This window comes from Dromaius novaehollandiae, chromosome 17 (assembly GCF_036370855.1).
Source record: "Dromaius novaehollandiae isolate bDroNov1 chromosome 17, bDroNov1.hap1, whole genome shotgun sequence".
Taxonomy (NCBI): Eukaryota; Metazoa; Chordata; class Aves; order Casuariiformes; family Dromaiidae; genus Dromaius; species Dromaius novaehollandiae.
Window position 1 is genome coordinate 12,878,760 of NC_088114.1, and position 15,822 is coordinate 12,894,581.

The 15,822-nt window shown below is 44.1% G+C and overlaps 1 protein-coding gene across 4 annotated transcripts; it reads right to left on the reverse strand.

The window, feature by feature from the left end:
• Positions 1-51: 51 nt before the first annotated feature.
• Positions 52-15,465, reverse strand: RNF185 (ring finger protein 185). Of its 4 annotated transcripts, XM_064522260.1 has the most exons (8): positions 14,861-14,995; positions 12,969-13,081; positions 9,295-9,523; positions 7,646-7,664; positions 6,872-6,984; positions 6,275-6,329; positions 4,171-4,288; positions 52-2,614 (listed from the first exon to the last, which is right to left on the reverse strand). In XM_064522260.1, exons 3-8 carry the CDS (start codon positions 9,471-9,473, stop codon positions 2,517-2,519), a joined length of 582 nt encoding a protein of 193 aa, XP_064378330.1. In that variant the 5' UTR covers positions 9,474-9,523; positions 12,969-13,081; positions 14,861-14,995; the 3' UTR covers positions 52-2,516. The 4 variants fall into 4 exon arrangements, with proteins under 4 accessions (XP_064378330.1, XP_025974894.1, XP_064378329.1 ...); XM_026119109.2 differs by lacking the exons at positions 12,969-13,081; positions 14,861-14,995 and adding an exon at positions 15,280-15,465; XM_064522259.1 differs by lacking the exon at positions 12,969-13,081 and having other exon boundaries at positions 14,861-14,994.
• Positions 15,466-15,822: the final 357 nt, after the last annotated feature.

A 15,822-nucleotide genomic window follows, 5' to 3' on the forward strand; every position in this document is an offset into this window, starting at 1 on the left:
GCCCGGCGCAGCGGGGCGGCGCGGCGCGGAGAAAGGCCCGAGGCGCTCAGGTCAATGTAAAACCATTTTTTTATTCTAAATCACTTTCACAACAGTGAAAATTAGTGAACAGGAACGGTGACGCACTGAACGGGCCGCGCGCGGCCGGAGTACGGGGGCGGGGGGGTATAATACAAAAAGCACACCGAGAAGAGGGTACGAACCGGAGCGTTAACACTTTCAGACTGCTGCGCTCTTGGGCTGCCGGGGGGAGAAGGGCTCTCGGTCACGTTTCTGCGGCCACCTCAGTCTAAAGCCGTTGCGTCAGTAGATGGCAAACCCCCCAAAGCATTAAAATTCTGTATTTTAAAACATAAGTGTTAGTTGAATCTCGCTGAATACCTCTTCGGAGCCTGCGACAGTTGCTTTTCCGTCCCCTTTATAGGAAAAAGGCTTTAAAGGGGTACCCTGCTCCCGCCGGGGTGAGCCCGGCTTCGTCGGCACCGAGGCAGAACCATCCCTGGTACCGGCGCAGAGCTTTCCCTCGCCATCAGCAGGTGGTGCTGCCTCATCGCCAAAGCCAAAGCTGCGGCGTTTTTTGCAAACTACGGCCGGTTGCTTGTAAGAACGCAATAAATAGCCTTTCTCCTAGAAAGGGTCCTGCTTCCCGAGTTAGGCACTTGAGAAGAAGCAGACGTCAAAAGTTAAGCTTCTCAAAAGTGCCACACAACAAAAGTTGAAGCATGGCTTCAGCTATTGATAGTTGAGTGATATATTCTGCCAGATTATCATCATCAAGTCACGTATAATTTGACTGGATGTGGCAAAACACTGCAGAAGGTTTGCAAAATTCTACTTGCCAGATGCACTTTTGGAGGCGGGCAAGTTAAACCTCAGTCATCCTCTGACAGGACGATACTAGAAGTGAACAGTTTTTAATTACAGAAGTTAGCTTCTACAACAATTAATCAAGGTGCCCTGCCCGGGAACCTCATCCATAAACAGGAGAAAAAGCCTAACTATGGAAACAAAGCTTCTATGAGTTGATTTGTTTTGTCAGCTGTCAGTCTACTGCCAAGGAAGTCACAATATTCATCCTGCAGGAAATCATTATGACTGTCAGTGATCTGAATCAAAATGATCTAAAAACAATAAAAGAAAAAAAAGACTTTTGGAATTGCCTAGTCAGACGAAAAATCAAAACTGTTCATCTTGCTAGGGAACCCCTCTTATCTGCTGTTCTGAAGGAATCTACACAAATACATCAGGAATACTTTTTAAAGCTATATACCCAACAGGATTCCAAAAAGGCTACAGTCTCGTGTGCTCACCTTCTGAAACATTTTTCCCTCAGCACAGACATGGTTGCAGTTTCCTCCAGTATTTCCAATGAATATCTTTGGTAGATATTGCAATGACTCTTGCACTATAGCCATTCTGCTGTGGCATAGAGCAGCTCTACACACCTGTAGAGAGAAACTCTTCCAAATGCTCCCTACTGTGGCTAGCAAAGGTAGGATTTCATCTCCCCTCCCGTATAATTTTACAGTATGACAAGTTTAAAACATCAAAACTCTCTGTAAAATGTCCCTCGTTCCTCTCCCCCAAAAAGCTCATCTCAGATCTGTCAGTAGGATTTTATTTGGAGTACATGATCTTGCTTAATGTCTCACAACCTTGGGAATAAGAAAAGTAGCTACAGTGACAAGGTTGTGAGGGGATTATCCGTGAGTGCAGCCAGACTGCCGTGTAGAAACAGGGAAGACAACACTGTTTTGTCAGTGGGGAACCGAGCTGGGTGAGGCAGACAGGTGTGTCGTACTGTTCGGCAACCCCACCCAGCTCCACGACGAGAGCATCTTCCAGTGTCTGGCTCCAACAAATGCAGGTTTTAAGAAAATGCAGCATAAATTTGTATCCTTTCTTATAACAGCCACTGGAACCACTTCAGCAGGAAGTTTTCCATCACTCCATCAAATAACAGCAAGAAAAGAAACCAATCTCCAAAGCTGGTTCCATTTGCATCACAACTCATGCCCGAGGAGTCTCAGCAGTGCTGCAGATGACTTCCTGAAGAAGGCTGGATGTTGATGTGAAGACATTAAACAACATCCACAACTCCAGCTGATCCATCGTGGTTGCCAAATGTGAGATACTGATCGCACTGCAGAACTTTGCTTACCTGCCCAGCCTACCTTGGGGCAACTGTCTTTCACGTAAACCTGCTGTAACTGATTGGCACAGGATTTCAAAGCAGCACTCCTTTTAGAAGTGGAGCTCAAAGCTAGGCCCATGGTTTGTGGCAGGAACCTGTTGTACAAGATAGCTGAGCTGAAATACGCTTTCAAACCAATGTTTAATTTCCAACTCTGGTGCAAAGTGCGAGATTCCTCATTGTGCTGTGGTACCACCAATTTCTGGAACCTGTGATTAGCTATGGAACCAGACACCAAGAAGTTTAAAATGGGAAGGGGATGCAGTTTGTAACTGTTTCAGAGGCCTTGCTGGCCATGAATATACAGGATAATGGAAAAGATTTATGCAATCAACAGCCAGAACATTATCACCAGAGCCACAAACAGGAAGAGGCGGGATAGGAACTGCTCATCCACATATTGAGGAGTCCCTGGAACAGCTGGAAAACAGGAAGTGAAAAAAAACAAAAACAGTTCAGTTCTTTCCACTTCTCCAGAAGATTGTATATTCAGCATAGAGCACATTCATAAGTTCACAAATATGCAAGAAATCCACCTGCAGAAGAACTGTTGCTGTCAAGGTTTCCTACCCTTGGGTTGCCTAGCCAGGCCAGAAGGTCGAGAAGCATCAGTTCCTCAAAGCAAAACTGGCACTAGGCCTGCTCATGACTAACGGCAGCAGGCAGCTCTGAGTGCTAAAGTCCGGACAAGTCTGTTCGGAGTACTCCTGGGGATGAAGCTGAGCTAAGTTCATTGTTGCCAGGTGTTTCCATCCTGAGGAACTTTACAACCTCTGCCTCAGCCTGCCTTCCCTCTCAAGGTGAAACCCTTCTCTGCATAAGCAAATGGTGCAGAGTCAAAGCTGCACGCGTAGCCTTGACCAAGAGAACTAATGAAAAGCACACAAGCGTAAAGCTCTGGATGGGCCTTTCTGGAACTGCTGTATTGAGTCCACAGATGAAAAGCAGATAAAAGCGTTGGTTAAACGATGGATGTTACATCAGCATACATTTACATACTCCTCAGTTCAGGCACACCCCATGCAATTTTTCAGTGCAAAGCAAAGTATAGCTAATAGGCAAGTTCATTTGGCCCAAGGACAACACAGGTCCTTTTCAACACACGTATGACACGAAGAATGAGCTTGTTTTTTCCCTCGTATTTCCTAGGCCAAAACGCAATGTATCCTCAGCCCATATTACGCAGTCAAGTAGATTTACCAGGTGGAATCTTCCACACAGGAAATCCAGAAAATGCTGGGCAGTAGGTTTTCTTTTCAAAACAGGTAGACTTAGTTTTTGTACAGTGCTGATGGGGAGGAGTCTTTCTGGGGATTACCAAACAATTTTTAGAGAATGAAGCCACTGAACTGGTTTTTCTTAATTAAGAAAACAGTTAAATTATTTCACCAGAAGGTTACTTCTTGTGGAATACAGATGACTGTGTAGGAGAGAAGCTTCTGAGAAAGAAAAGGAGCACTCTTGGCTTTCATTATTTTTGAGACAGAGCACCAGTTTAATTTTTTCCTTCTCATGTTTTAGAAAATAGTCCTTTCCTGCTGTTTTCAAAATACGGATCTCCTCCACACACCTTTACCAACTCCTTTTTTAATATTAGAAACTCAAATTCAACTTGTCTGTTTTTTTGATTTGTTTTGTTTTTTCTGGAGTACCAGAGGAGAAATTTAAACTGAAGGGGAGAAGTCAATGTCACTATCCCTCTCCAGTTCTACTGTCCTCTTAACAGGGCCTTCAGCAAAACACGGGGAAGCGACAAACTTTCTTCTTATATAAGTTCTCTTACAAATGTTGTAACATACAGACTGTGTTCTCTACTGTGTGTTTTCCCTAATCCCATGTCTCTATATACAACAGTGAGTTACTTCACCATTCAAAAAATTTTGTCATTTAGCAGGCTGTTTGTTTAAAAGATACAAGTAAGTTTGTAAAACATTTGTTTATGGTAAGACTCTCCTAGAAGGTAGGATGCACAGTACCTGGAGGAGGTCGCCCATCGTTTATGTTGAATGCTGTGGCAAATATACCAAAGGGAAACGCCCCGATTCCAAACGACATTTGGAACCCACCATCACCAAACCCAAAGCCCTGGAATCCCTGCAGAGAACAAAGCAACAGAAGATTAAAAAAGGTTACAAATCATTTAAAACATATTTCAAAGTATTTTGCAAAACTGCAGACAAACATTCCCTCTTGCTGGCTTTCCTAAGCCTGAAGGAGTGGCATCCTGTCTGACAACTTTCAGTTTGCCACTGTTCTTACCTACCTCCCTAGTTCTCCTGGTTATGAAATGTTTCACACAGTAGCAACTTTCCCAGAGCAACCCAAAAGTTTGAGAAAAAGAAAACCAGGAAGTGCAGTTCTTGCTTGAAGGCCACAAATTAGCAAAAGCATCTTCTAATTTCTCAACCTAAAACCAGCATATATCTGACGACATATCAAAATTAACATTACCAATACTATTTAGAACATTTAAATACTGCAATTCTGTATTAATAGCTATTAGCCATATACATCTAAAACAAAGATATTGTGAAAAATAACCTATATTGATTTTTCTGATATACAGGCATCACGTAAACATTTTCAGTAAAGGGATAAATTGCCTGGGGGATGCATGGAGCACTGTAGGGAAGAACAATACTAAACCAAAAAAAAAAATCGGAACCTATAATTGAGTTGGCATATAAAGTCATCTGGGGCAGGAATGCAAGACAGGATAAAAGAGAGGAAAGGTTACAGTGCAACAACACTGACCCATGGGGGTCCAGAGCAAAATTCCCTGTCAAGTCAAAAGATAAGTCATCTGCATCAAGATGAACTGCAACATATAAAAGCAGCATATTGTTGAAGAACCAACTGTATATAAATCTTAAGCAGTTGTGTCATCTTTAACTCTGGGGAGCTCAGTGTCTGTGTCCTCTAATACAGCAAACCATTCTCTTGTCTCAGAATTATACCAGTGATATCAATTCTGAAAAACACTCTGGTCTGCCACCTCCCAGGGATGGAAGGGACAAAGATGAATTTCACTGGTATAATTTAAGCCAGATGCTTCTCTGTTGATCCTTGATTTGAGGAGTTAGTCTTGACTATGACTCTTCTCAATTGCTTTAACATTAACTCTGTCAGGGACAGCAAAGCACTCTGCATGGCAGGTCCTGCATTTGTTGGAAACAGGAAGGTCAGCATCACTACTGCTATGTCTTCATATCAGATTCCTCTGACTTATGGCAGCACCTGCTAAAAGGTTGAACTGACGTGCAGCAACTGATTTAATAAGAAGGCAACTCCCTGGAGAGAGAGAAGGACTGAGCTCCCAATCTATTCAGTGCAAAATGTTCCTTAATCACACCCAGCAGGGTTGTTTGTGTGAAGTGAGAGGCACACGAATGCTCTCTGAGGACCCTGCCTGAGTTACACGGAAATACGCAATTGTTTCATCAGGTCATGCTCACTGTCACTGTGCTAGAAAACACCATGGGGTCCAACCTAGTGGCCCTCCCACATGTCTGCTATCATGCATGAGCTGTTGTTTATATTCACTGTGCATAATCTCCTCAACAACAACACAGATTCCACTTCAAATTAACATGGATCCAACAGATAAATCTACATTCTTTCCATGCAATGCCATGGAACAGTAATATCCCATAGAGAGATGCTAGAAGTGGTTATCAGCGCCAAAATAGGTATATTCACACATGGATTACACATTTCCAAGACATCACCATTTGACAAAAATATATTTCCACTGAGAATCTGCAAAGCGTTTCTTGTATTTATCTATGGAGAATGATCAAGTATGAAGAACGGCATTTCCAGTGATGCCACAAAGGGTTTTCGTGAAGCATGACTGATGTTAACCCATTCTTTGGGATGCTAAGGAGTACCATAGGAATGGAGTTTCCCTGCCACACAGCAGCTATCAGTTATTCATGAACAACCTACTAGGGATTAGCAAGAAACAGTAAGTACAGGATCATCACACAGGCTCTTACGCACACATTATGGCCTCCAAGACAAATAAATACCACCATCAATAAAAGCAACTCATCTGCTCCAGTTTGTTTTTCCACTTACCCCTCTGTTCTCTGGTTCAGGTCTCTGACCTTGGGGTCGTGGTGGAGTTTTCTCTCTGCAGGAAATTCTGGAGTTAGCTCAAGCGCGAGGATAATCACGTGATAACAGTATCTGTCATAGCTTGGCTAATAAGGCAGAACAAACACGGAGCAATCTCTCACAGGGCCATGCTGCAGCAGAGCTGGAGGCAGTGTGAGAGAGTACACCCACCAGCTCTCTGAACCCTCAGGATCACATCTCTGAATTAAGAGTTTGCATTTTTGCATAACAAAGTCTCATGGCAAATGCCAGAAACTGAGGAGCAATAATGAAGTCTGAACACTTTACACAGCTGCTCCAATCAGATAATATTAATTGCAGCCTACCACTTGGAGCTGATAGTTAACACCCAATTCAAATTAAACTAAATTGCGAGATGAACAAGAAATAAGGTGTGCAAACCCAGGCCCTGCAAAAGCCAGAAATATTTGGCAGAAACGTCAGTTCTATCCAACTTCTGACAACATGGTATTTCACATCGTGAACATAACAATTTAGAAGTTTCATCTTGAGAGTTGGTAGTTTTCACATAAACATGGTTGTATTTGGGTTCCTTACCTGGGGTCCTGTTGCCCAGTGCTGCCTCTTCCATACAGAGGAATAACTTTATCTCGACTGATTCCTGCTTTGCATACAGGACACACTTGCCTGTTTGGCCTGGTCTCTAGCCACTGAAAGAAAGGAAATGAAAACAAAACAGATAAAGGACCATGAGAACAATAATTTGCAAACCTCTTTTTGCAGCCAAGTAGAGAGACTCTGGCAATTTCTCAGAAAGCCATGGAGCAAAACATCTTACTAAATGCCAAGTACTCTCCAAAATGTTGGCATTTTGGCTACTCTTCTGCTATGATCTACCTGCTGATGTGCAGACATTCAGAACTGCACTGAAAACACATGAGAAAATACACAGCAGCAACACCTGACACAGGCCAAAGGCTAGAGTAGCCTCCTTTCATCTTTCTTTTCTATGATGCTACTACAATGTACAACCCTACATACGCAAAAAGAAGTACATTCAACCTTTAGCCTAGAAACTAAAGCCCTGCCAATTGTCTACATAAACTCTCCTATCAAAAGAGGGAATAGTCAGTGGTTAAGACACTGGAAAGTGGGAGGGAGGTGGAATGGTATCTAAGTTTCACTGAAAGAATATATTGCAAGTTGTTGCACATGAAGTTGCATTTGCAAATTGTGGTTTCCCTGGAGAGAAAGGCGCACATTTGAAAAGAGGGGGATGTTCCAGCTTTTGACAGAATACTCTAGAGAACCAACGGTTTTATTGTGTAACAGAAGCTGATGAAAGACAAAGTAAAAGGTAACCTGTCTTACCTGGTGTAAACAAGGCCAACTGTGAGCATTCCCAGGACAATTTGTTCACAAAGCAGAAAAAGAGGGGAAAATAGAATTAGTTACTGAGAATTTGATCTGACAAATGTATAAAGTGTACCAGGGATAGCACAGCTTAGAGATGCCAGAACCTGGAATCCAGTCAGGCCAGTGCCGTAACCTCCCACTAAAATAATTTTTGAAAGCACAGCCCAAGCCTGATCTCCGCTGGTCTTTTCAGGTTATACAATCTAAGTAAGTTGCTAATGGGATTCTCTCCATATCACCTTTGACTGCTGTGTCCTCCTCCCTCCCAAAGGCCCAAGTAGAGGCTCAATTCATTTTATGGTGTTTACTGCACAGATTTTCTCTTCCGATTCCATGAAAAGATATCCCTGAGCTAAGATGCAAATTAGAAAAATGACAGTAATGAGACTTCAGAATCTTAACAGAAGTCATGTGAGGGATGTATAGCAAAACCATTGGCCACGTTCATAAAATCATAGATTAATTCAGGCTGGAAGGGACCTAAGGACGTCTTTAGCTGAACCCCCCTCCCTGCTCAAAACAGGGTCAGGTGTATGATCAGACCAGGTTGCCCAGGGCACAGAAATTCCCATTATACAATGCTACTCTTAAAATTCAATTCATGTGGCAACTTAAAAATGGTCAAAGACAAGCAAGCTACGAAGTAAAACCGCTAAGCAGCCATCTGCTTTCAAGTGGTCTTTACAACACTATTCAAACAAGATACAGGCTATTCCTTAAAGGTCCACTCTTCAAAATCCTTTTGTGATGTTAGCCATTGCAATAATTTTATCTTCAGGTATCATCAGCAAGTGATTCCCCATCTTCTAAAATAAAAACCTGGACCTTCAGATGTTTTATACATTTTCATAAAAGAGAACTGTTCCTTTTATTATTAAGCATAAATTAGCCTGCTATGTAAAACAAAACGTCAATCCTCATTAGCTTTTTGAACATCAAAAAGGTATATTCTAGACCAGTCTTCCCAAATAAGAAATGCTACACGCTTACTGTATTTGTGCAACATTCCCAAGTCAGATCAAAGAACCGAACGGCTAGTATTACAACCACAATACCATGGGAAAAGAGAAATAGCCCACAAGTAAAAGCATGGTCTCTAAAATTTTTTTATGGTTTCAAAAGAAAAAAAGAGCAACCTTATAGTAAGTATGAAAAATACAGTTTGGCCTCCAGAACCTACTTTCAGATTTAGTTTTAGATATGCACAGGCTAAAAAGGAATTTAGGTCTGAACAAGATATCTATGCTAGACCTGAAAGCACAAATAAGATAACATGCTTAGCCAAGCATTATCAATGAACACTGAACTATCTAAGGGGTTTTGCTTGTTTGTCTGTTCTTACAAAATTAGAAAATATAAAAATATTAAGATGCAAGAAAAATGTTCCCTGGACCATGTACGTATTTAACAGAGAAAAACAGTTTAGGAGCAAAAAAATAAGCTGCACCTAAACCAAAGTCAAAGGTCTTCTTCAGTTTTTACAAAACAATAGATTTTTATTTTATATTTAACACTGTAAAAACCATAGGCTTTTGGGTGATCAGAGACACCCAAATGAGCTATAGCAGATGTTTCAGTTTATCTGTGGGGACCTGAGTACTTACCAGAAGAGATGTCCACACAGGCTGATAACTGCATCCTTGGCAGTGTCTAAACAGATGTTACATTCGAAAGTGCTGTCCTGATTAGTACTGTCCCCGGCACCGTTGCTGCTGCTGCCACTGGTCCCTCCAGTGCTGGAGTTCTCCGTTGATGTGGAAGTCGTGGGTCCTTTGCTTGCCATCCTCAGGAGCTGCCCAGACACAAGGTCCAGAAAATTTTCCTACTGGAATCCTAGCAGCGAGAAAAGGAAAAACAATTTATTAGTATTATAATGTCCACATAAATAAAAGAAGCATTTGAATCCTATTAATGATGGCTTCAGTTTAACATAGCCAAGAGGGATCTTTTTTTAGAAACTAAGCTACTTTGTAGCTGTAGTTTGACCTGGCTGATCATGTGACATGTATTTCAAAATTACTGATCAGCAGTCTAGACCCACAGCCAAAACAAAACCAGCCTATTTTCTCATAAATGCCATTTTCTATGAGAAAAAATCAGCTCAGCTTGTCGTATGTGCTCTTCCAAAAACTCAGTGCAAACCATAACTCTCTAAGTGCAGTCTGAAATAGGATTTAATCATAAAGCGATTCTTGGGAAGAAGCTTATTTTCAGATTCAAATTGGGCAGACTGACTCAAGGCATATATTTAAGGTCAATGATCATTAGTATGGATTATCATGAATGATAATCATGGAAAGCAAAAGTGGCTTTGTACTTGATTTGTCTCATCAGCCACATCTTGCTCCTATCACAGCAGTGGGCTGACACAACTATCAAACATTTCTAGCACTTTCAAACTATCAAATATTTTTAATAATTCTAGTAGTGATCAGGAAGTACTAAAAATCTTACTTTAATATGCTGCTGACATGCTTTCAGCTCTCATTAACATCACTGTATCTATCAAAGAACACCATTTATTTTATTTCAGTAAAAACAACCTCCCCAGTCTATTTCCTAGATATACAAATCCCAGAGCACCTAAAGCTCTGAAACATGTCACGGGGCACCTGTATTTCCAGAAACACACATTTTTACCAGTACAAGATTTTTAATCCAAGAACCAAGAGAATTTCAGCAATGACAGAAAATAACCAAAACAAAAACATTTGAAAACTTCCACTGTGCTTTTCATGAAACTCTGACATCCTGCTGCTGCTGCAGGGATAGGAATACCTAGGTAAGGCTGTGAGAGAGGAACAGGTGACTATCTCAATCTTTTGCAAGTGCACAAACAGTTAAGCATTTCAGAAAGGCCATCTGAACCTTTCAGAAGCTAGTTTCTTTCTGAACTTACCCCACGAGTGCTAGCACAGGCTTCCTTCGTGTCCCCTCTTTGCAGCAGTGCTGCGGCACAGGTGCAGAGCAGCAAAACAAAATCTCTGTATCTCCAGCTGTTACTATCAACAGCTCTTTTCATACAATTCAATGCCACTACAGTGTCAAGAAAGCATCCCAGTCAAGCCTCAAGAAGGTATTGCATCAATGACACTAAATTACAGCTAGCGAGAAGAGGAAATTTATTTTTGCAGAGTTTTTTCACTGAGTTACATCATTTTGCACAGCGTCCCAGAAGGGCAGCTTAGCAGTCACAGATACTGTGCTTTAACATACACTGCTTTCAGCACTGCTGACTCTTAGCATTTCACACTATGACTTCATTTACACTCATCAGCAAAACAGTTCACTGTACATTTAAAATTAAAATTCATGTTAGTTCCAGGCAGATGGAAGTGCTGCCAGCCCACAAACTACACACTAAAGACACTTGGAGTTTTCACACATCCTCACTGCCAGAATCTTTAATATCACCAGCCTATTTTGCTCAGTATTTTAATGCTTGAAAACCTACCAACTTCAGACCTATACACATTTACTGGGAATTAAAATCAATGTCAAGGAAACCTCCCTTAAACTAAGGAAATCAATACATTCTCAAAAAAACACTGGCATCATTTTCTGGAATGGACATAGAAGAGGTCTGGCTATTATATCTTGCCATATAACATACGCAAAAACATGTAGAGAAAACAAATAAATGAGCTCTTCTGTCCCTAAAACCAATGAGGAAAACAGGATCTCCTTTTGTCCAAATTAAATTCCATATATTTAATACTCAAAACTTAGAGACTCAAAGAGCTAAAATCTGTATCTTCATAAACACCTGCTTTAAAACCCTTAGCTTATGGTAAATGTGAAAAAATAAATAAATCATCAAGTGTATGAAGAAGGATGACACAAAAATCCACAGGAGTATCATTAATGCAGTGGAATAAAGATGACTGAGACAGAACAAAGACCAAAATGATATAACATGACAGGCACTGAAAATATCCTCCTAGAAGGTCATTCCTTACTCTGTACCAGAATCCTCTTCTAGTTCTTCCTCCATACACTGTTTGGCCCTGATGCACCAAAAGGATTTAACCAACTTAAAATACCAAAAATTGATCAAAGCACAACAATAAAAATAACCAAACAGCAATCTTACTCTGAAAAACTTTCTCAATTCTTTGCTTTTGTCCATGGAATACTGTTTAATATAACTAAGTCTGTAACAGGCCCCGTAGGGGTCTGTGCATCTGCAAAGCACACTGTGCATATACGATGAAGCAAGCAGCAAAACAGCATCTGACGACTAAAAGGTGCATTTGGTAACTGCAGGTTGCATCACTCATGAGCTTAGCCTGTGAATCCTAAAGCAGTAGTTCAACCACAAATTCAGTTTGTCCAAGTTCAAAATTGTAGAAATGTCACTTGAACTACTTTAAATTCAGAGACAAAACTTTCGAAAAAAAACAGGACACCAGGCCAAACGGAGCCCAGTTTCTGTTTGATCTAGAGATCAGAAGAGCGGAAGATTGTGAGTGCACTGGGGCACACCATGGCTTTTGGGCTTAAGTAAACAGAACGTAGAGAGGACTGACTGGACAGATGCCAGTCCAGGTTTGCTAAACCCTTGTCCTTCAGATCAGCTCTTCAAATCCAAGTGTGATGGGTAGCAAACAAAACACGTGAAAGGATACAAAAGTCAGTCGACATCTAATGGCAAGCATGCAAAGATTTTCTCTTTCTTTCCTGCGCTTCTTTGCTCTCTAGATATTTCTAGGAAAATAATACTTTTGTACTTAAAAGCCATCTATATCTGCTGTTTGGTTCATTTAAATCATGACCTCCTATGATATCCCAGATCACTGGCAATTACTACATCCACAGAATCAAGAGTGGCACCAGATGAAGTAGCCTCCCTATATAAAGCATGCTGGGAGGGATGGAAGGTGAAGATGTGGCAGAGAAGACGTATGTCTAGGGATCCAGCGTGCATCCCACTGGGTTGCCCAAAGAAAAAGCATGGCTGATGGAGGTGGCACACCTGGACCTCTGAGAAGGAGATGGCACTCTGGGACCTGCAAGCTGGATGACAGCTGCGAGCACAGGTGGTCCGTGAAAGGATTAAGTGTGGGAAAGGGATAAGGACTGCGTATTAATACAAGTCTTACTCACAGACAATGAGAAAGAAATCTGAGTAAATATTTTTTTAATTAAAAACAAAAAACTATAGATCAAGTAGGAGAAACTGCACAACAGGAATATGCAAGCCCGATGGATACTGTAAAAGATCATATTTCTTAATGTAGCAAATGAAAAATTACTACATTTGCCAAAGTACACTGACCTGACTCTAAAAAGCAAGAGAAACTTTTCAAGACAGACTGGGACAGCTTCCACCGTAAGTTAAAGCATGCAAAAAAATCCATTGGAAACACAGCAGGTGAACAGTAATTCAACCTGAGAGAGACAGAGAGAGAATATGAATTAAAAGCTGATGTCACTACATGAGAAACAGTTGCAGAATATATGTTCATAGCACTGTAATATTAGAATGTTTGAAAAAATTATTTTTTAATGTTCTTTCATGAGCATTAAGAAAAAAAAATCCCAGAAAGGATATAGGACCCTGGCTAGTTTATTCATAAAGCATAAATTTTATTTCTCTTCGCAATGTCTAATATATAACAATGAAATAAAAAGAACAGCATTGTTGGATTAAAAATTCTACTAGAAAGACACACTTCCATATTTCTTTTGCTAATGAGATGTATGTTATCTGAGAGAAGTCCAATTGAAACAATCTAGATCTAGTTTGTTTCTGATACAAGTTCTGATTTAGTTTTTGAACTTCCTTCTGTTTAAATGTGGGGGAAAATTTGTCAGGCTGTTCTTCTTTTCTTAGCACTACTGTGACAATGTGATTTTCAGATGCAGATAGGACAAATTAAAAAAAAAAAAGAGTATTAATGTTAGAAAATCTATCCAAATCTAAGAACACTACCAAGATTTCATATAAATGGTCCTAATCATAAGTCTGGGAAAAATCTGACACTTCAACTATTCGAGTTGTCTGGACTTCAAGTAAGAGAAGTGTTGACAGTGCCTAGGAGAGAGTACAGTTACTTCTTGATAGTCATTTTTAGATAGATATCCATAGGAAATAGATGGCTGAAGTCCTGCTGTTAATTATTAAACGTGCATTTATCTCACTACCTTTTTATTCCATTCCGCCTCTCAGACACGTTACATTTTAACTCCTCCAGGCGCTTTTCTGCGAGTACAGCTCTTCCCCTAGGCTCTGCGGCATCGGGCACCGGCTTTTCGGTACCCCAGACCGTGGTCCCAGCCGACAGGCCTGCCCACCAGCCCGGCCCGCAAACGCATCCGCATCCGCTCGCCCCACGGAGCGATGTGCAATTGCTCGGCCTATTTGGTGAACTGGCTTCTGCCAGGGGTCCGTGCTCCGGCGCGGCGTGCGGGATGCAAGGCGCGTGGGACACAAGGTGTGCGGGATGCGAGGCGCGTGGGACACAAGGTGTGCGGGATGCGAGGCGCGTGGGGTGCGAGGCGCGTGGGACGCGAGGCGCGTGGGACGTGCGGCGTGCTCGGGCCGCGGCGGGCAGCCCTGGGCAGGCCCCGAGCCTGGCGAACGTGCCACACCGATGAGCCGTCGAAGGGCACGTGGTTAAATCCGAGTTACCCCCTTACGTCGAGAGGGCCAAGGGAAAAGGGAATCGGCGGTAACGGGCCGGGTGGTACGCCGGAACGCTTTCCCGGTCCGGGGGGTCACGTAAAACATGTCAGAATTAAGCGCCCTCGAAGCGGGCAGACCAGGCTGGCGCCCAGCGTGAAACCCCTCGTTACGGTGCGCTGCGGGCAGGGGCAGGGACAGGGGCAGGGGCAGGGACAGGGGCAGCCCCGAGCAGAGAGCGGCCGCGGCCGCCCCGGTACCAGGCCTCCCCGGGCCGCCGCCGCGTTGCCCGGGATCGCTGCGGCCCGCGGCCCCCCGGCCGCCGAGCGGGCGCGGCCCTCGGGGGTCCCCGGGAACGGCGGCTGCGGGGGGGGGCCCCGGGGCGGGCAGCGCCCGGCCTGGCAGCGGGGCCGGGGCCGCCTCGCTCGAGGACAACGGCCTTTAACCGCCCCCCGGCCGGGCCCGCCCCGCTCCGCCGCCGCCGCCGCCAGGCCTCGGCCCCCCCCCGCCGCCGCCGCCGCCGCCGCCAGCCGGGCGCGTCTCACCGGCAGGTCTCGCCGCCGCCGCCGCCCCGAGCCGCGGAGCCGCCGCCGCCGCCGTCACCTGGTGCCCCGGAAGCCCGGCGCTGACGGGAAGGGACCGGCCGCCCGCCCCGCCCGCCCCGCCCGCGGCTCCCTGCCTGCCTGCCTGCCTGCGCGCCCGGGGGAGCGGGGCCAGGGCCCGGCCGGAGCGGCGAGGGCAGCGGAGCGGGGGAGGGAGGCCGTGCGGCCCAGCCCGGGACGCGAGCGGGCAGATGCGCCGGCCGCCGCGCTGCTCCCGGGGCCGCCGGCCTGGCAGGGCCTGTGCTGCCGTCGGGCCGCCGGGCTGGGGCGGGCAGCGGGGCGAAGACGGAGGGGGCACCCGGACGCCACGGTCCTCGGGGCCGTAGGACGCGTATTCGCTAGTCAGGGGTTTTCTAGCTTACCCGTGTTCAACCGGCCCGGCACGGCTTGGCACGGCCTCGGTTCGTGCCAAAATTTGGCATCCCAAGGAGCGTCAGGCTAACGAGACGTTACCGAGGCCCCAGGGGTGTCTGTCGTGTCCTCCAGGTGCTGAGTAGAGCTGGGATGAGCTGCCGAAGTTTGGACCAGGTCAGACCGGTCGCCGTGTACGTCTACAGTCAAAAGAATGTCGGTATAAAAAGAAAAAGTTGTGTTTTAGTAGTATTATCATGGAATGAAGTGTAATACTCAGCCCTTATTGTTCCGGTATCTTATGATAACTAAAGCAATCTGAAAAGTAATAGTTACTGCCACAGACAGCACAGCCAGGGAATATATCCAGCGCTCAGTGATCATTTTCACGTTTTATTTATGTTTTAAGTCTCAGAAGACTGGAATGACATTATGCATTTCTGCAGTGACATATTGACAGTGTCCCCGTTGCACTTCTAGCGAGTATTTTCTTTTTAAAATAGAACAGATCCAGAGAAAGGCAATGAATAAGATGAATGGCAGATGCATGGAAA

What these genes read in the sequence shown, in the direction of transcription:
- RNF185 (XM_026119109.2), bottom strand. Translation starts at nt 9,473, where the DNA reads ATGGCAAGCAAAGGACCCACGACTTCCACATCAACGGAGAACTCCAGC. An exon ending in ACTGGGCAACAGGACCCCAG is followed by an intron (nt 6,330 to 6,871) that starts GTAAGGAACCCA and finishes AATTTCCTGCAG; the next exon opens with AGAGAAAACTCCACCACGAC. An exon ending in CGATGGGCGACCTCCTCCAG is followed by an intron (nt 2,615 to 4,170) that starts GTACTGTGCATC and finishes CCTGTTTTCCAG; the next exon opens with CTGTTCCAGGGACTCCTCAA.